Here is a 20,473-nt window from a genome sequence, read left to right as displayed (position 1 = left end):
GGTTCAACCAGTGAAGATCTGAACCACTTCCTGAACCAGTCAGGCGGTATGGCCGGGCAGCGAGGCTTCGGACGTCATCAATGACGTAATTGGTCTAAAAACGATACAAACCTCGATACGCGCATCGCGGAAAACTTTCTGGATTACTCGACACACGCTCCGAAGCCTCGGCACAGCACGTAACATCACTAGCTGTTACCCTGCACTATATTCAGTTTCAACAGTTTTCTTCATCTCCTAAGTACTTTATACTTTGCACTACTAACTTTTTTTACTGCCTTTTTACTAACATGTTTTGTACTATGGAACTGTGATGCTGGAAACTTGAATTTCCCTCGGGATCAATAAAGTTACTATCTACCCACCTACCTACCTATCTATATATCTATCTATCTATCTATCTATCTATCTATTGTGGTGGCAGTTTCTGTTAAAACAAGACACAAACCAACGTAACAACTTGTCTTTCAGTGAATTTAATAAAAAGGCATACATTAATAACTAAAGCATCTGCAGATGGACTCACGAGCACAGCCACCTGTTGTGGACTGTGGCAAGTGAGCCCCGAATACAAAGAGTAGTCAGTATTTATACATTTAAAGCATAACACGAAGATAAGTGCAAAGAAGAAAAGAAGAGAAGGATAGAAAGTGTATCAATGCGTCAGCACACAGCAGACAACAGAGCATCACAAGACATAACAAGTATTTCAGCAATCTGTTGTTTGCAGTTACAGAGAACTAAAATGTCAGGTCACTGTCCTATGGTGACAAAGTTGAACATGTGAGGCCCTAAGATTATCTAAAGGTACAGTGTTAAACTGCAGATATGAAAATTGCCATTACACTATCTATCTATCTATCTATCTTTTGATCTATTGAGCAACTTGGGCTTAGGCAGTTCACTGAGCACATGGGTGCTGGACTTCCTCAGGAACAGACCCCAGTGTGTCAGGATGGGGGACCACACCTCGGCCACTCTGAACCTGAGCACTGGAACACCACAGGGGTGCGTCCTCAGTCCTTTTCTCTACTCCCTCTTCACATATGACTGCTCAACTATTCACCCCACCAACACCATGGTCAAATTTGCAGACGACACTGCTGTAGTAGGACTGATAACCAACAACAACGAGACAGCCTACAGGGAGATCCAACATCTGACACAATGGTGTTCCCATAACAACCTGGATTTAAACACAACAAAAACAAAAGAAATGATAATAGACTTCAGGAGAGCAAGACGGGTGGAGCACTCTGCCCTCTGCGTACGTGGAGAGGAGGTGGAGAGGGTGGACTGCTTCACGTACCTCGGAGTCCACATTTCGTCAGACCTCACCTGGTCCAAAAACATCTCTCATCAGGTGGGGAAGGCCCAGCAGAGACTCTACTTCCTCCGGAAGCTGAAACAGGCTCACCTTCCTCAACACCTGCTGATCAACTTCTATAGGGCAACCATTGAGAGCCTCCTGACCTACTGCTGCACTGTGTGGTTTGCTAGCTGCACAGTGGAGAACAGGAGGGACCTGCAGCGGGTGGTGAGGATGGCGGAAAAAGTGATTGGGACCACATTACCCCCCCTCAGTGACCTATACACTGGTCGGCTCTGTAAAAAAGCCAGCTGTATTTCCAAAGACCCCACCCACCCTGGACATGGACTGTTTGCTCCCCTTCCCTCCGGAAGGAGATACAGGACAATTAAAACACACACAAACAGACTACGAAACAGCTTTTACCCACAGGCTGTCAAGTGTGTAGAACCCCCCCCCCCCCCTCTCCCCCCCCCCCAAAGGCTGAGGACACTAGCTGCTGAACCATAATTTTCACTTTATGATGATCCACTTATTTATTGTTCTACTTGTGACTGAATGTTTTAATGTTTGTTTTTCACTGCAAAGAGCTGCTAAACTGTTTTTCGTTGTTTTCAATGACAATGACAATAAAGTATATCTATCTATCTATCTATCTATCTATCTATCTATCTATCTATCTATCTATCTATCTATCTATCTATCTATCTATCTATCTATCTATCTATCTATCTATCTATCTATCTATCTATCTATCTATCTATCTATCTATCTAAAAGAGCCGGCTCAAAGAACCGGCTCGTTCTTGACCGTCACATCACTGAGCTGCAGTCAGTCACCGGTTTGCGGCGCGCAGAGCTTTCAGCGTCCAGCTTTCACCGCCTCTTGTTAACGGGTTTACCGGGTAGCGGGCGATTACTCCTGTGGATTAAAGAGAAACCGGTTACCGCGGGAACTAGGAGCTGGAGCCCTGTATTGTGTGAAGTGTTGGTGCAACTTTACCGCTGAAGGAGACTTCCCAGCCCGCGGTCATGATGGGAATAGAGAGACGGAGTGGAGCCGGCCGTTAGGGCCCGCGGAGGAATAACGTTAGCTTAGCTGTTAGCTTAGCTAGCCTTGTTTGGGTTGCTATGCTAACCAGCTAGCCAGCTGCTATTTTTGTTAGCATAACAATTAGCCAAGCTTGTTTTGATTTTGATGAATTGAAGGTGCGCTGGTCCGCTATAATTACACGTTTCTTGAACTTTCTGGGAGTTTTTAAGTTAACCTTTCTTGAGCTAACATTGTGTAGTAAAGGACGCCAGCTAGCTGCGTCTTTGTGTTACAAAGTTGATCTTTTTGTGCAGAGGGATGACTTGTGTGTATTTCTTTCTACAAGGGATTGCATGTTGATGCTCAAACATCAGCTAAACGCAGTCCAGAACACACAGTCTCTCTGTCCGTCCTTTACACCCCCATCTCCGTCCTCTACCGACCACTGTCTCCTGTCCTCGGCCGGCTTCAGGCACTGAGAGTGCCCCAATGGAGGATCATGACAACATGGACTATTTTTACCAGCAGGTAGTGCAGAAAGATGTCACCCGCAGGTTGCAGGTCGGTCAGGACCTCATTGACTTCCTGAATGACCCGCAGCGCTCCTCGGACGTGGAGCAGGACAAATCCAGGCTGGATAAGACCATGGACGAGCTGACGGGATGGGTGAACTCCAGCAATTTCAAGGTGAGAGATCTTGGGCCAGTCATCGTATAAGATCAGATGTTCCTTTATTAGTCCCGCAGTGGGGACATTTGCAGCGAACAACAGCAAAGGGGATAGTGCGAAAAACAAGATGCACATAACATAACACAGTAAAACAAAAAAAGAGCTAAACAAAGTGTAACAAAATATGAACCATTTAAATAGAAGGAAGTATAAAAATAGGAGCAGTATATACAGTATTGACAATAAATAGACTACTAAGACTCCAGTAAAATACACACTTATACACAATACAATTATTTCTATCTGTCTGGCCCCTGGATGATAGATTAAGTGATTAAGAGATCAATGTTGTCTTTCTCAATCTTAAAAAAACAATATAAGTGATATAACTACACTGCAAGATGCTATTTCGTCTCACCAGATTGGGGCCAATGTGGGCAAATATAAAGTCTGTTTTATAAGATAAGATAAGATATTCCTTTATTAGTCCCGCAGTGGGGGATAGTGCAAAAAACAAGATGCATCAGCTAACACAGTAAAAAAAGAAGCTAAACAAAGTGTAACAAAATATGAACCATTTAAATAGAAGGAAGTATAAAAATAGGAGCAGTATATACAGTATTGACAATAAACAGACTATTAACACAATTGCACAAGTGGAAAGTGATATTGCACAGTGAGAATGAATGAATGAATGAATGAATGAAATTCCACCTGAAAATATCAGGCTATTGTCAGTTTTTTTGTGTATGTGGGGTATCGCAGCAGGTCACTTTAGCAGTCATCCCTTCAGCCTGTTCATGAATTATTTTCCACCAGTTTACCCAGTGAGCTGGAAAAGAGAGGGGGGAGTAATGGGAATCTTATGATACTTGCCAAAAGGGAACTTTAGCAGAGATAAGGCATTTCAAACGAGCTGTCATCACCTTAGTGGTTTTAGGATGACTCAAACTGGTAGCCCCTCTTTTCTTATCAGCCAAGTCAGAGAAACACGTTTTTAATTTGTGTTTTTTTCTTACAGCTGAAGGCTATGTGTTTCTTTTTGACAGCCTAGTAGTCTATTCCTGGATCACAAGAGGCAGACATATTTAAATGTCATCCCAGTGACAGACAGAGTAGGACATTTGCAGGACATTCCTGTGGTTTGTTGAAGTTTATATTGTCTTATTGGCTGAGACTGTGTGTCTGTGTTGAGGGGGACCCATTGTCAGCACTGTAGACTACTGTAGCACTGGATGGGATGGGGGGAGGGGTTAGCAGACTCATTGTTGTAGCCTATGCTTTCTCTCCATCCCTCGTTCTCTCGTTCTCTCCCCCTCTCTCTCTCACACATACAGACACATACACACTTTCTCAATCTGTCTTTTTTACTATTTTTCTTCTCATTTTCTCTCCTGCTTCATGCTCTTTCTCTCTCCCTCTCTGTGTGTCTGCACTCTTTGCCATATCTCAAAAACGCTGGAATGTGACATTTTTGCCAAGCTATCACACCGGTCCAGACAGAAAGTCATAACAGTCTGAAACCCCCTTTTCAAAGCGTGCTGAAATTTGACACCCAAGTCTTTTTTTGAACTGATTAAAATTGTCTGCACTGATATGCAGGACTCAGCAAGACTGTAAGAGTGTGGAAGATGTGCTTTCAGCATAACGAAAGCATCCTCTCTAGGTCTCTCTTTTGAAATGAAGACTTAAATCATTAGGCACAGGTATTGGGCAAAAACAACTGTTTAGGTTTAATCAATTTTCCCATTAGCAGCCTCCAGTTTCTGAATAATTACAGATTTTGCACAGTCCCATGATGTTCTGGTTTTGCATCTAACCACCTCAAAACAAATTTAAGATGCCAATAGTGCGTTTGAGGTGATTATATGAGATAACTGTAGACATTCATAGAAATATGGAAACAGTTTGTAGTTTAGACGTAAAGATTAATTGACATGATCTTTAACATGATGCAGTTTTCTTGCGTCCTCTCAAATGAGTGACCAGACGGACCCAACATGTTTGATGTGAATAAGTGAACCGTTGCCACCTCCTTAAATCCACCTCCAAGAATTTCATCTTGAGCTGCAACAAGCTAATGCGTCCCATTCTTCAGATTTGTTCGTTTATGTGGATGACAGATACAGTAACTTGAGCTCAATGTCTGGCAATAATGAGCGAGTGACCCCCAGAGGCCTTCACGCAGCAGGCTTTTAGTGATGCTGATTGGCTCCCTGTCGGGCAAAAGGACGGAGGAGTTAGCTGTAAGCAAGATGCTGAGTCAGCACAGAGCGATGATGCGGAGTTGACAAGCGGTGAAGGAGTTAGAGGGGGAATCCAGAACTGGAGGGATAAATGGGGTGAGGGTAGGTGAATGGAAAACACAACAAGTCAGGACTCATAAATGCATTAAATGTTCAGAGGAGGCAACTGCATAAAATCCTGCATTTCGTCTGTCCCTTGGCCCCCTTCATCTTTATACTTTTGTGTCCTTGTCTGGGTCTTTTTTTTTTCTTTCTCTCGTCATTCAACAGGAAGAACAGCAGATTCCCCATTTACACTTTGCACTCACAACATCAGAGAGGCCTCAGCGTTTATGTGAGAGACGTAAACAGAGGACATTAATATTGCATGCTGCATTTATGGGCAGCAGAACCAGATGACTGCACTGATCGAGGGTTGATACTGTTACCAGGCTGCCCTGACCAGACTCTCTGATCTTTGATTTTGTTTATATTAAGATGGAGCGTCAAATATGCATAATTATTTTTACACTCAAACCTTCATACAATATTTATCACAATGCAGGCTTTAGGATATAATACACAAACACTCTACAGTCAGCATTTACTGTATCCACTGCAGCATTAATATATTCTTAGTTCTCTTTAAAACAATGAAACTATTTTTGTATAGCTGTTCCTGTAAACTCAACGCTTCCTGCAGGTGCTTCATAGCTGAAACCTTCCAGTGAAGAGAATTGATTGCAGCTTTTTACATGTTTGGGTGCTTTCTTATCAAAAAGTAGATTAGATCAGTTTTTAGGAGAAGAACTCCGGGTGCTTATTGCAGTTTGGTAAATCAGAAAATGAAGGTGTGCTTTGTCGTTCCCATTATGTTGACATTATTCTCAGTAACGTTAGGCGCGCCCCTTAGCAGAGCTGTGGGCCAAGGAAAATCCTGTTGTAATTTAAATGTAACTGGGCCAATATGGCAATAAAATAGGCTAATGTAATCTGGCACTACATGAAACAAATTTGCACTTTGCCATTGCTGTGTACCACAAAATTCAGCATTACAGCAATTTGCCTCATGCCTACCAATTGCACAGTGACCACACAGATGAAAGTGATTATATATTTAGTAACACAGCGTGAGCCGCATTTATATATAGGCTTTCATTCACTGTCAAATAAGCCAAAAACATTATTTGAGCACCTAATGGATCTATTAGAGCTGCAGCTAACAATTGTTTATATCCTCAATTTATCTGTTGATTGTTTGTTATCATGATGAATCGTTCAATCTATTAAATGTCAAAAAGTAGGGAAATCAAGGAGCCCGAGGTGACATCCTCAAATAACTTGTTTTGTCAAAAAATATTTACTTACAATTATATAAAAGATGAAAAAAGCAACAAATCCTCACATTTGAGAAGCTGGAACCATTAAACGTTTGCCGTCTTTTTGCTTGATAAATTACTTAAATCGTTGTCGACTTATTTCTTGATGATCAATGGATTAATGGAGTAATTGTTTTAGCACTAGTCTCCATCTTTGCACATTTTGTTCGCTCCCAAATGTTGCTGTGTGAGCCTTGGACCCTTAAATCACTTAAAGCCCCTCTAGAATCCAGAGTAAACCCTGTACATGGTATGCGAATTAGCAGGCTAAGCCACCAAACGTACCAACCTGAGTCTTCACAAAGGACCATTCATACTGGGCTAAATATTTACAGTTTTTTTTCCTCCAGCATACCTCAGTCGCACTGATGTTTTGAAACTTGCAGTCTAAAGATGCAGCGGTGTCCTTTTAGACAGCGCTTTGTCCACATGTCTGATGTTTTTAGTATTTGGGGTGATGCCTAGAAAGTGCCTATTTGGTCTTTTTTCCTCACCCCTAGTCAGACTTTTCACTGCAGGAGAAAAACCTCCCCTCCTCCTCGATTTTTCTTCTGTCCAAAGTAGATAACAAGCCCAGCCTCTTCCACCTCTCATCCTCTGTCTCCTCCTCTCTATTTCTCTCCAAGTGAAGATGCCATATGGTTGTGGGCGCCAAGCATTATGGGGTGCTGGGTGAAGGAGGAGGGGAGGCCTCAGGGCTGCTTCCTTCCTGTACTGTTTCTTCTTTCTCCTGCTGTTTTTCCTCCCTCCCTCCCCCTAAATAAGGTCAGAATGAGGGAGTCATCAGTGACCTAGAGCTCATGTTTCTTCTCCAGGTGATTTTAGTTTTTTATTGCTTGGCCTTCGTCCCTGCATTTTTCCTCATCGCCCCCCCATTCTCCCCCTTTTTGTTTGTGTGGTTACCTGGCTCTGCTCTTCCTTTGACTAAAATAGGGAAAAAACTGCAGTCTGACTCCTTACTCAGGGCAGAGGAGTCTGGAGAATAATGTTTTAATGGATTTTCTGTTTGGACGGCTCAGTTTTACCGCAGCACTGCCAAAACAAGCATTCCAGGAGCACAGCGCAGTGTGGGATGTGATACTAATCAGAAACACAGTGGAAAACTCAACTTTACCAATGGACAAAAATCCAGTCTACCTTCCCCTACGAGTCATATCACAAGACAGTTTTTCTTCTACGACTCATCCAAATCATAGTGACTGTCAATGGTCACGTGACTTAAATGTACAGATGTTGATATCTGGAAGTCATTAGATTTTTACCAAATTTCTAAGAAGTGCAAATTATTGTGTGATTCCATTATCTGCTGTTATGCAGATGGTACAAAGAGGGCACAACAAGTTTACATAATCAAGAGTGCCACAGCTGTTAACACACAGTAACCTTTGTCACAGTGAATTAAATAGGACATTTGAGTTCATTTCGGAGACTTTCTTCTGTCTGTTAACTAGAATATCGTCTCTCAGCCAAGCACCATACTTCAGAGCATTTGTGTGACAAAACAATCTCAACCGAAAAGTCTACTTAATAGGTTTTCTGAGCTGTTTTGGGGTATCTTCACTTATTGATGACGTGATAACAAGTTGTTGTATGTTTGGGCAGAGTGGAGGTTCGAGGATGGTCTTTGGAGTTGAATTTCTGGCATTTCTATTCATACCAACTTAACAAATGGATGGAAAATCACAGTAGCTCAGTGTAAATATGTGCTGCTCATTCAGTCTGTAGCCTCATGTCACTTACCTCCAATATGGACATCTGGTTTTCAGAATAAAAGTGGAATTATTTTGTTTAACAGACTACTTTTTTGTAATGCCCAGATTTCCACCTCAATATTTTCTTTAATATTTTCATTTTTCCCCATGTGACTCAAGTGGCTTAGTACAAATCAGTTCCAGTTTGTACTAAAAGTGTAATTTGCTGTTGCCAGTCCCTGTTGGGTACATATCTTGTGTCAATCTCTCATCCAGATAGCCGAGATTTTGGGGACTCAAACTGGTTTAAAAAGCTGTCGGCAGACTGACTGGCCTACAGAAATGGAGACAGGGAGAGACTTTGATTCCTTGAACATGACAAAATTACCCTTCACAGTCTCTGCTGTTTGCTGAGTCAGCAAACCTCAAGAGAGCGTTTGATTCAGCATTTTTTTTTTCATCCATTTAGGGTGCCAAGATCCGACTTAGAATTTTGTCAAAACCTCTGCAACGAGAGCCTTTAATCCTCAGTGTCTTTCTATCAGTGACTACGTTTACATGCACCAAATATTCTGTTTTTTGCCCTTATTCCAAAAAAGACAGTATTCCTACTGAGCTGTTTACATGTCTAATAAACATGAATATTCCACTAATATTCCCGTTTACATGCATACGTCATGCTGACCTACAACAACCCATTTAGCTAAACAAGTCAGCTGGCTACCTAGTTGTTTTTTGCCCTATTCTTACCATCATCATCATCATCATCATCATCATCATCATCTGGTCCATTTGAGGAGCTCAGGGCATCCTCATCAGCGGGGCCGGTGAATTCCACGTCAACGCCATTCTCGGCTGTGTTTGACAGGAGTCGATGCCCTAACATGTCGTTTATCATGTCAAAATATATAAAAGTGGAACGCCGGGAGCTGCTTGTGCCATTTTGCTTCTTTGCGTCAAAAATATGGTTGTTTTTTTTCAAAGTTTTCCACTGGTGGCGGACTTATTCGACCATGATAACACAGCCGCCCTCTTCCATTCCTTCAACCACCTTCTTGAACATGTTGGCGATGTTTGCACATATCCAAAACCCTGTTGATATCCAAGTCTTTCATAATGTTTAATAGTAGGTGTGTTTCTCCTTCTTTATATATATATATAGAATAATATTGGCATATCCCACGTCTTGAAGTCATGTGTAATTATTGTGTATGACCTACTATAACCTTTGTCTCTGTCTTGCTCTGTGTTTCTTAGGTGACATTGTTGGGGATAGAGATCTGTGGTGCATTTGTGGACCGCTTGGGAGAGCGGTTCAAAGGATTACTGGGCACAGGTGAGATATCTAACCTATCCCCACCCTGAACTTCCTTTAGGTTATGCTCTATTTACAGTGAAAATCATTCATGAAGTGTTTGTATTTGTCTTTAAACTGAACTTGCACACAAAGAACACAAAAGGGCTTTTCTTGCTTTTGAAATGTAGTAAAAATAACTTTATGGTACACACACAAATACTTTTTATGTTTTGTAGAAATTTCCCTGTCCATGAATAAGATAACAAACCTGTACAAACCCGTTTTCAGACATTATATAGCCAACACACACGGTTATAATTTAGTTTCCTTGCAAAACACATTATAAGAATGTCTTCTTTTGTTCAGTTCATCAGGCAGATGTCTTCTGCTAAGTACATCCTTCCATTAGCTTAAGCAGAGAGTGCTAATAAATGGCACAAATCAGTATTATTTCCCTAATTGTACTCAACAACACTACTCTGTACTGTTAAAGTGGGATGGTTTGTGTATTGTTGTATAGACTCTACAGCATTTTGACCTTCCATTTTGTCTCTGACTTCCTCTTTGTGGTTCCTCTGAGACAGACCAGCAGCTCTGCTCTAAAGCCTGGCACCACCCCTCTCTACTACATGCCCATCCTTTAGTCTCTATATTTAGGCTCTGAATTGTCTGCCTTGCTGTAGCTCTACAGCTATTACACCCCAAAACCACACCTCACATTCATATGACCTCATACACTGAATCTACACTGGATCAGATTTCATCCTCTGTGTGTGTGTGTGTGTGTGTGTGTGTGTGTGTGTGTGTGTGTGTGTGTGTGTGTGTGTGTGTGTGTGTGTGTGTGTGTGTGTGTGTGTGTGTGTGTGTGTGTGTGTGTGTGTGTGTGTGTGTGTGTGTGTGTGTGTGTGTGTGTGTGTGTGTGTGTGTGTGTGTGTGTGTGTGTGTGTGTGTGTGTGTGTGTGTGTGTGTGTGTGTGTGTGTGTGTGTGTGTGTGTGTGTGTGTGTGTGTGTGTGTGTGTGTGTGTGTGTGTGTGTGTGATGTCGGTGCCAGCCCTTGTGTATGCCCGCTGAAGGTGTCACCAGCTGTCTTTGTCAGCTAGACTGGCTCTTGTCACTAACAAGCACACTCAGTCCTGCAGTGAGGATCTGGAATGACTGGACCTGTCACACAGTGCAAAGTCTGCCACCACACACACACACATACTGTACTGTATCTCGCCCACTGTCTAGGACGGTGCCCTAGCCTGCCTCTGTGTATGAGTATGTGTTTCAGATTGATGGTAAAAACATCTCTCTGAGCCACCGCTGGCTCTGAAATCTTCCATCTCTCCTTTCCTGTGCTCTCTCGCCTTCCCCCTGCTCTCACCCACCCTCCTCCCACACTCCCACACACACTCAGAGGGGAGGAAGATGAGATCATTGAGACTGAGCGATTGTATTGATCTACAGGACTGACTCAGTGCTGCTGCCATTATACCGTATGTGTGTGTGCACTTTGAGTCTGTGTGCTGTTGGCCATCTTGCAAAGTAACTCCCAGATGTGAAGTGGAAGTGAAACATACGCATCACAGAAGCCTGTACTTTGACTCCATAATACTTTCTTGTTTACAACGTGACAGATAAAAATAAAATGACGTAATTGGCACAGCGGCTGTGCGCCCGTTTGATCGTCCCGTTGAAAAAGATGAAACCAAAATGAGGCAACCGTCCACATACAAGCAATGTCTGTCCGTGTTTTTTTCATGCTTACTACAGCAGATGACGTTGTGTGCAACAATGTCCCCCTGTCATTTTCTCTGTTTGAGGGTATTGTCCTTGTTGCCAAGACAACCAGCTGTTATGGTAACATGATGTACGCGCACACACATGCACACACAGCACAGGAAAAGGGCAGATGACATCACTCCCCATGTTGAAGTTTCAGACTAGGAATGTGGGTAGGAGTGTGTGAGTGTGTGTTTATGTGTGTATGCTCAGGCTATTCTGTGTGCGTTTGTTTTTATCTCATTGTGGGAATGTCAAAGGGAGTTTTTGAGTATGATGTAACTCAGAAAGTTTAATGTTTTCCATTTGATGGTCAAACAGAGAAAGATTCGGAAGACAGTGGAAGTCTATGGCACAGAGGAATATAAGCAATATCAGACTGGATACTCTTTGAATTCTTTATAGGAACAAATCATTGTTGATTTTGGTCTTTTTATGGGATGTGTTTATAAAAAGAAAGAAAACCAGACTCAACCTTTAAATGATCACTTCACTGAAGATTATTTATTCATTATTATTGTCGCTCACAAATGGTTCGTCAGATAAAAAGCTGTCGATTAGCTGTTCATCTGATATTAAAGCTGAAAACACACTTAAAGCTGAGGGCCCTCCTACTGTTCCACATTTCATAGAGGATTAGAGTAAGCCTCTGAAACATTTGCGTGGTTGCCAAAATCCTTATAGTTCACTTGAATGCCAGCAATTAAAGGCTCTTGCTTGTAATTCTGTACATTGTGCGTCACTGCGTTGCATAGGCGGCACTACTGGAACAGTTGTGTGTTAGATAAAGTGGAACTGACACGGGAGCATTTGATGATCCAGACATTATTTTATTCACGGTCCATTTCTCATTTCCTGTCCTCTCCTTCCCCTCGTCTTATCGGAGCCTCGGTGTCGATGGTGGTATGGCTTAAGCTTTTACTTTACAATGTTTATGGGTCTTTCTCTGTCACACACCGACAGACTGTAACGAATGATAAACACATATTTATGTGTTTTAAAAGCACTCCACTTGGGGGCAGTCTTTATTGTCTTTAAATCTGGTAGTGACTCAGTGTTGTGTGTGGCCTCATTTCCGCTGCACATTAAACTGCTTTTTGTATACATTGACTCTCATCACTAACCCATCCTCTTCAATGTCCATCTCTTTTTCTGTCCGTAGTTTTGCCAGCTTTGGTGGACAGGCTGGGTGATGGGAAGGACCAGGTCAGGGAGAACAGCCAAGCTGTCATCCTTCGCTGTATGGAGCAGACGGCCTCGCCCATGGTGAGAAAAACACAGCGACACACACACAGACATGTACTGTACATAACAATGTCAGCCTCAGGACCAGACAAAGCCAGCAAAATAGTGATTGAAACCAAGACATCAGCCAAATTATTATCTTGAGTGATTGATTTCAAGCACATGTAACATGACAGACATCAAAACAAAGTGACAGTTTTTGTCACACAAAGATCATTTAGATGTCAATCCTTGAAATAGTTCCAGGACTGTTGCATTTCAAGTTCAGGCACTGGCTGTAGATGATATGACAGGTTGCAGTGTGAAAAACTGTGTCGTACTGTGTCTTGCTGTATGCTGTTAGAAGAGTCAGTAGGCAGCAACCTTCAGATCAATTGTAGTTACTCAAGTTATTCGAAAGAATGCACAATCAAGATCCAAAACAGAGACTGCAGACAAATTACAGCCACCTCCACATCAATAGATAGTCACTACAGCTGAGCGGTACTCTGTCATTTGGGCTCCCTCACCTGGGTATTAAAGGAATTGCACAGGCTACATCTGCTCTCTGCTTTGTGTTGTCTACACGCCGCACACATCTCTACAGATTGTAACCTCCTCTGCACTCCGTAATCTGCTCAAACCCCTGATGAGCTGCCGAACCTTCTTCTGCTCGTTCCTACTGACACTCTTCCTCTCCCTCTCCTTCTCCTTCGTCCAGTACGTTTGGGAAAGGCTACTTACTGGTTTTAAACACAAGAACTTCCGCAGTCGAGAAGGAATCTGCCTCTGTCTCAGTGCCACGCTCAGCACGTGAGTAACTTCCCCCTCTTCACCTGTATCAATTCCAAGTTGAAATGTGAAAGAAATACTCTGGCTGTCCCAAATACCATTTTTTTGGGCTTCGAAGCTTTGATGAGAAATATTGTAAGGTATTTGAAGCTTTGTGGTGTGTCGCATTTCAGTGCCCGCGACAGTGCTGCTGCCGCACTACTGTACACACACGCACCTCTGCACAACAAACAGCAATATCCGTCTGAGAATAACTAATAATAATTCATGTTGAATATAAATAATGAATATTGTGGGATTATTACTTATTTCATGGGATATTTTGGTATTTATACATTATTATTACATACTTATATGAAAAAATGAAAAACCAAGCATTCAAATACATGATTTGGAGGTGGATTACCATGGCAACGCTCGAAGCTTCGAAGCATTTCAGGTCAGCCCTAAAGAATACACTTTAAATTGTAAAGCTATTAACTGTATGCATATTGTCTCTCATCTTGTGGGCAGAAGGTCATATGTCAGTCCTTACAATACATTCAATGTTTAAACATACATTATATCTATCTCTATCTTAATTGTGTACAGAATGTTTTTTCTGATGGATATTCTGCAATCTTAATCACATACTGACGCCATACATCGTCAGTATGTGTTAATTCATGATCTGCACACCGACCGAGGGGTCGACTTTTATTACTACTCTCAATGAGCATGCCCCATATTGTTTTTTTCAAGAAACACACACAGTCTCTGTCTCCAGGATTAATCTTCTTAACTGTTTGTGTGACTCTGTAGAGGTGGCACACACACACATTCTGTGAATGGCGACACCACTATTGTCATGTGACTTTAACAACCTTAAAGCATACAACTTGGAGAGATTTAAAAATCTGTTCTCGATTCACCCCGGTCTGAACTCTGACACAGTCTCATGCTCAGATGTCAAACGTGATGGAGCATTCACTTTACAACATTTAATTTGTATGGGACTGTATCTTACTAATATGTTCCAAAGAAAATATGCTGGCCCATTAAGAGACGCTCTTGCAGAAGCCACAGGAGGTCAAAGAGATTACAAATGGGAAAATAAAATTAAAGAGACCCATTTAAATTGGCTTGCTGGTTAAACTAAACTATAAGGGGTGAATTCACAGAATGGATTACGGCCACTGATAGCCTCATGAATTGCACATCACTTGCAACCGCTATGTGCCCTCTCTCCAGATCATATTCACAAAAGATAATGGGCTAATGATATTACAGTGCAAACTCGCCCATAACATTTTGTGTGTGGCTCATTTGCATAGAATGTCCGCATATTATTAACTAATTTAAATACGTGCGAATAGCAGAGCAGCACCGAGGCGCTATTTGCACTTGGCAGAACAGTTAGGAGTGCATTTCACCCTTTGCGGGTGCTTTGAAAATTATTTAGCGGCTACAAAAGCCGTGAAATCCTACCCCTAATCCTCACCCCTAAATTTTGTTACAGTTTATTAATTTTCCCCAATACATCATGACGTGCAAATGGTCAATATTAATGTCACATGCTTTTTTTCTTGTATGTTTTTTTGGGCTGTGTATATGTCCCTAATTCATTTCCATTGTATTCTGTACACATTTTTCCAACTTCTGCTCATTTCTAAATGAATTAGTTTGTTCTCATTTCCTCCAATTAGTTATCAGAGGGTTTCTGCTCTTGTATAATCCAACACAGTCAGGGATTGAAGAGACAGCTGTCATAGTTAACCTGCATTTTGCAAGCTCATTAAACAAACACACCTATATGGAAATAAGATTAACCAGATGCTTGCTTCACCTTGTCAGACAGCAGCTCGACAGCAGTTCAGATCTGTGAAGGTTGTAGTTTACTGTATTTTCCACCTTCGGGTTACCACACACCGCAAATCTGGGCTGTTGGAATGGCAGTGCTAATTTTAGCATCTTTTTGCTAATGGAAAGTGACACTGTTGTGCTAAATGCTAAAGTGTTTACCGAGCATACTCAGGTATGCATTAAGCATGAGTAGACTGTGTAAAATGTGGCACAGAAATGGTCTGTTTCTGGGTTTTCACATGTTTTTATTGTTATTGCGATAGCTCCAGATATTACAGTGGGGGGGCAAAGCTCAATGCAGTGCAGTTTAAGAAACACATAGACATGGTAAAAACACAGAATCATCTTCATTTTAACACTTATTATTATGTTGAATTTAGAAAGTGGCATAAAGATTTGCACTGCAAATACAGATACGCTGCAGGTTGTATATACAACACAACAGAAGTTTCTGTGTGACGATAAACACTGATGAACACCTTGACCACTTGTCTACAATGTTGGAAAATGATGTAACCATGTTTATCTTAGTTTTACCATTCTGTTTGCATTATTCCTTTATTATTGAGATATTTGCTGTACACCTAATTCCAGCCATTTACTAATCACTAGCATCTTTATCAATTTCGGTAAACCCGAAAACATTTTTTTTTCAATTTGCTCTCAATTTGGTTTCGTGTTTTTTCTTGATGCAATGTGTGTTGCCAAGTGGTAAAGGTATATTCTTCATTTGCTCGTGTTTTCTCAGGTTGCAGTGCATTGAGCTCTCTCGGCTACCTTAAGTAAAAAAATATATATTATGAAAGAAGTCCAATTTACATAGTCTTATGTACCAGATATGTATCATACATCCTAAGGTTCATAAATCCTATTCGCAATTTACACCAGGTTTTCTAAAATTCAGTCTTCCTCCTGAGAATAGAAGTGTTTTCCTTATTCCTGAAAATGTGATTTGAATGATGGGCAAGGTTTTCATAATAATAAATGATAATAAAGTTTATTATACCCCCCGGGACAACGTAGGGGGTTTGAGTGTCATTAAAACTCAGCATTGGTCGTATCCTGGCAATACTCCTCCTATTAGATATGGTAAATGGACTTGCATTTATATAGCGCTTTTCTAGTCTTCTGACCACTCAAAGCGCTTTACACTACTTGTCAGTATTCACCCATTCACACACACATTCATACGCTGATGGCAGAGGCTAGTAAGGTGCCAAACTTTGCCCATCAGGATCTAATCTAAATACTCATTCACACACCGATGGCTATGCCTTCAGGAGCAATTTGGGGTTAAGTGTCTTGCTCAAGGACACATCGACATGTGACCTGGAGCAGCCAGGGATCGAACCACCGACCTTCCGATTGGTGGACAACCTGCTCTACCCTTTGAGCCACAGCCGCCCAGATATGAGATATTTCACACTTGCTTTACCTTGTCATGATGAATAAATATCATCCCTCTCATTGCCTTGTCTTTTTGTGGCTGTCTTTCAGGTATGGAGCCCAGCCATTGAGCCTCAGTAAACTAGTTCCTCATCTCTGCACTCTGACTGGAGACCAGAACCCACAGGTAAGAGACACAGAGTAGAGGTCCTATGTTTCTTCCTTGTATCTGTCTGTAGCTAAGCTTGTGGTTTAACTCTCAGCATCCAGAGTGTGTTGGCAGGCGTCTTGAGTCAGCCTTGTGATTATTACTGTTATTAGTGAGGAGATGGGCTCTGTATAGCCCCCCCCCCCCAACAACTTCACTGCTGAATCATGAGCACCAACACCCAACCATTAACCCACACAGCAGCACTAGCTGAGCATGTGTGTGAGTGAGAGAGAGGGATAGAGAGAGTTAGGTTTTAAAGCTCATGTGGAGTTGCACCCCAAAGCTGAAATCTGCTCCTATCGTCTACCCAATGATCATCTACCCACATACTGTCCCGACCAATCAAAATCCTCAACAGGCCCGCCCACCCTCAGTTGCAGAGAATCCCTTTAACAGCATCCCACTACCAAATCACAACAGTGCTCACAGCATAACTAGCAAATTAGATGTCTCCCATTAGGGGGATGAGTACGGGCCCTTAAGGGTTTGTTTTTTAATGTGTTTGCAACCCTTTGTGTGTGTAACCTCAGACAGTGGAGTGTAATCTGTATGGAATTATGAAAGAAAATGTACCATAATCATAATAAATATACGTTTTACATGGTATACCAGTGCAGGGGTAGCGTGGAAGCCTTTTTTTGTGTGTGTGACTTTTAAATTGGTTAATGTCTGCTGTGTTTAGGTACGTGAGGCCTCCATAGCAACATTGGTGGATGTTTATCGTCACGTTGGAGAGAAGGTCCGAGCAGACCTGGGAAAGAGAGGACTGCCTGTTGCACGGTGAGTTGTTTTTTATGTGTCAGTTATTGATAAGCTCTCTCATTTTTGTATCTGTGTGTGTGTGTGTGTGTGTGTGTGTGTGTGCGCCTGCTCTGCACAGCAGGGGATGAGTTGTGTGGAGGGGTCAGTGGATCCCGTGGCCTTGGCACTCAGTCTGTCCCAGGCCACGCCATGCACCACTCTGCCCTTCACACACACACAGAGGGGCACTTTCATCCCGAGCACAATGCTGACTGACTGGGGGAGGAGGGTGGGAGGGGGCAGATGGGGCACAAAGGCGTTGGGTGGAGTAACAGAGTCGAGGAAGAATCGGAGAAAGTGTGTGTGTTCATGTCTTCTGAAGAGGTCCATTGAGTGGTCTCGTCCATCTTTGGTCGTCCTGGTTACATGTGGTGGTTATTCTAAGCACACAGTGACCCCCCCTCTCCTTCTGTCTCCCGTGTGTGAGATCTGAGCAGTAGCCAGTGTTGTGCGCTGACTGCTCAGTATGAGTCCTACGTCTGTGAATGCTGGCTGTAGCCATGTGTCATGTGTTGCGCATATTAAGCCTGTCTCCAGTGTATGTGGGATTTATACAGACTGGTGTGTGTCTGTTATGTGTAGCAATCTGACAGATATAGGTCTGAAACCAACGCTTGTTCTTCTTCTGTAGATTTAGTGTACAGAATTCTTTAAAATATGCATACATTTCGGCATGAATTGTAATTAGCACAAATCAGTTTTGCTCACCATTAATATTGGAGAACTGGTATGAAGGCATGGTGGAGGTTGTGTGTGTTTGTGTTAGTATATGGTTGCAGGGTGGAATGCAGGGCTGCAGCCAGGGTCTTGCTGACCAGATCACATATCAACTCTGTAGAGCTAGCGTCACATGGAGAGAAAGACCATAACAACCGGTCCGAGACTGCTTGCGAAAGGTGGCCTTGGACTCCAAGTGAACCAAAACGCAGGCTGCCTGTGCAGGCATTTGTTGAGATGGACACAGGTGAACGACGTGTTGACATCAGTGGAAGAGGACTGACCTGGACTTTTACAGAAGTCAGATGTTTGCTTTACATCTGGGCCAAAGAGAATATACAGAATATGCTAAATAAAGTAAACTTTTATGAAGTCATTCCAGATAAACTGGAGCAGAATAGATCAGTGCCGAGTCAAAGTGAAGAAGAAGATAAATTCGCTCCTTCGTACACGCCACTCAGCAAATATTTTTTTAAAAATTTTGGCCGCTTTAATTTGTGCACTGTGAATCCGAACTAAATAGTTTGCTGCTGCTGACAGTCAAACAGCTGACAAGAGAGATAGGCCGAACGAGGAGGTTGGAGTCGGTGTGGATTGAATGCTCACGTCTCGCTTTTAATATGGATTCCCAGTAAGAGTTGTACCTTTTGGTTTATCATTTGTTATACAGAAGCAAACCATTGCAGAAATACTGTAAATTAGCCAATTTAAAGGTGCAGGAAACATGCAAGTCTTTCTGCATCTATGTGCAGGTTGTTTTGTCTGGAGGGTCATGAATTTTACAGGCTGGTAATAAAGGTTAAAATATGTAGTTTAAAACTGTGTCAGTTGAATGATAAGGAACGTTATTACCCCAAATTAGGTTCATCCCTAAAGGTACCCAGACTGTTCAGAACAGGATTAGAAAATAGTTTCATCATTCAGGTCAGTTAATCTGGTCAGCGTTCAGCACAGCACACTGTACAGTGTGTATGTTAGCCAGTGTCTGATGAGATCACTCATACTACAGTGAACCTAATAAGCCCGTTCAGATCGACAGTGACACGGGTTGAACCTGCTTTGGCAGTTCGTCTGAATGGGTCAGAGAGAATCATCTGACCCAGCTTGTCCTGTCCTGCATTGAATGTGGGTCAGACACCACCTGGATTTCTTTATGTTTCTGTTACAGATTGCAGTTTTATCGATCAGTATTGTTATTGAAGTCTAAACATCATTTAAATGACTAACTCAAACTTAACTTTATAGCAGTATTTCTCTAACGTACTGTAAATGTGTGTATTTCTAAGGTCCAGCAGTGATTTGTATGGAAGTACTGTTTCAGACTTGAGTCCCTGTTAACCGTAACAACATGGGATTAACCTGTGACAAGTCTCCTATTAGAAGGTCAAATGCTGCTTGAATGAGCATTGAGTTGACCTGCCTCATGCACGCATTTCTTGTTCGAAAGGGAAATGTGAAAGGTGCGAGTCATCTCCGCTGGAGTCGAGCTGACCCTTTTTCAATGAAAGTCGATCTGTGTCCACCACAGATTGAGAGCTAAAATGTGCAGCAGTGTGTAGATGGGATCCTGGGATTAAGAGATGTGAAGAAGGGAAAAGGAGGAATAGAAGGGAGGGAGGGAATATGGGGAAGTGGGGTGAGAAGGAGACGTAAAGGGGGGAGGAGCATCGTTGCTTTCTGTCTGCTGCTAGCTGTACAGCCCCTCCCCCTCTGACGAGTGTGTATGTGTGTGTCTGGGTATGGGAGGGAGGTTATGTAAAGGGTAACTGAATCTCTGCGCTGCCTGTCACACAAACTGGCCGATTTGTCTCTCACACACATGCACGCAAACACCCGGCCTGAGATTTAACTCTTTGTACCACTGTGGAGATCTCTCAGTGGGTGTGTGTGCTCAGCATACAATACGTATGTGTGACAGTAGGTGGTGCTTTGTCATATGCCCGTAGCATGCTTTGGTCCTTCGCTGTTTGGCTCCTCTCTCTCTCACGCCCTCACTCCCTCCTCCCGTCTTCCTCCCTCCCACCCTCTCGGAGCCACTGCACCATGTTGGATACAAAGAGCTGAGGGAAGCCGAGGACCAGAGTGTGTCACTAGCATGGGAGCTAATACAACGTTGCGCAGCAACCTATTAATC

At 42.5% G+C, this 20,473-nt stretch overlaps 1 protein-coding gene across 16 annotated transcripts in view; it reads left to right on the top strand.

The window, feature by feature from the left end:
• The first annotated feature begins 2,124 nt into the window (after positions 1-2,124).
• clasp2 (cytoplasmic linker associated protein 2) overlaps positions 2,125-20,473 on the top strand; it is a 66,147-nt gene continuing 47,798 nt past the window's right edge. For 14 of the 16 annotated variants that reach the window (XM_074612373.1, XM_074612372.1, XM_074612376.1 and 11 more), the window contains exons 1-6: positions 2,126-3,028; positions 9,563-9,641; positions 12,529-12,632; positions 13,312-13,403; positions 16,722-16,797; positions 17,504-17,601. In XM_074612373.1, coding sequence (XP_074468474.1) covers positions 2,831-3,028; positions 9,563-9,641; positions 12,529-12,632; positions 13,312-13,403; positions 16,722-16,797; positions 17,504-17,601 — 647 coding nt within the window. In that variant the 5' untranslated portion in view covers positions 2,126-2,830. Of the gene's footprint in view, positions 3,029-9,562; positions 9,642-12,528; positions 12,633-13,311; positions 13,404-16,721; positions 16,798-17,503; positions 17,602-20,473 lie in introns of all 16 variants that reach the window. The other 2 variants (XM_074612362.1, XM_074612377.1) reach the window with 2 other exon arrangements.

The sequence above is a fragment of the Sebastes fasciatus genome, chromosome 17 (assembly GCF_043250625.1).
Source record: "Sebastes fasciatus isolate fSebFas1 chromosome 17, fSebFas1.pri, whole genome shotgun sequence".
Classification (NCBI taxonomy): domain Eukaryota; kingdom Metazoa; phylum Chordata; class Actinopteri; order Perciformes; family Sebastidae; genus Sebastes; species Sebastes fasciatus.
Note: the sequence above shows the minus strand (reverse complement) of the source record. Positions and strands in the feature narration are given on the sequence as shown.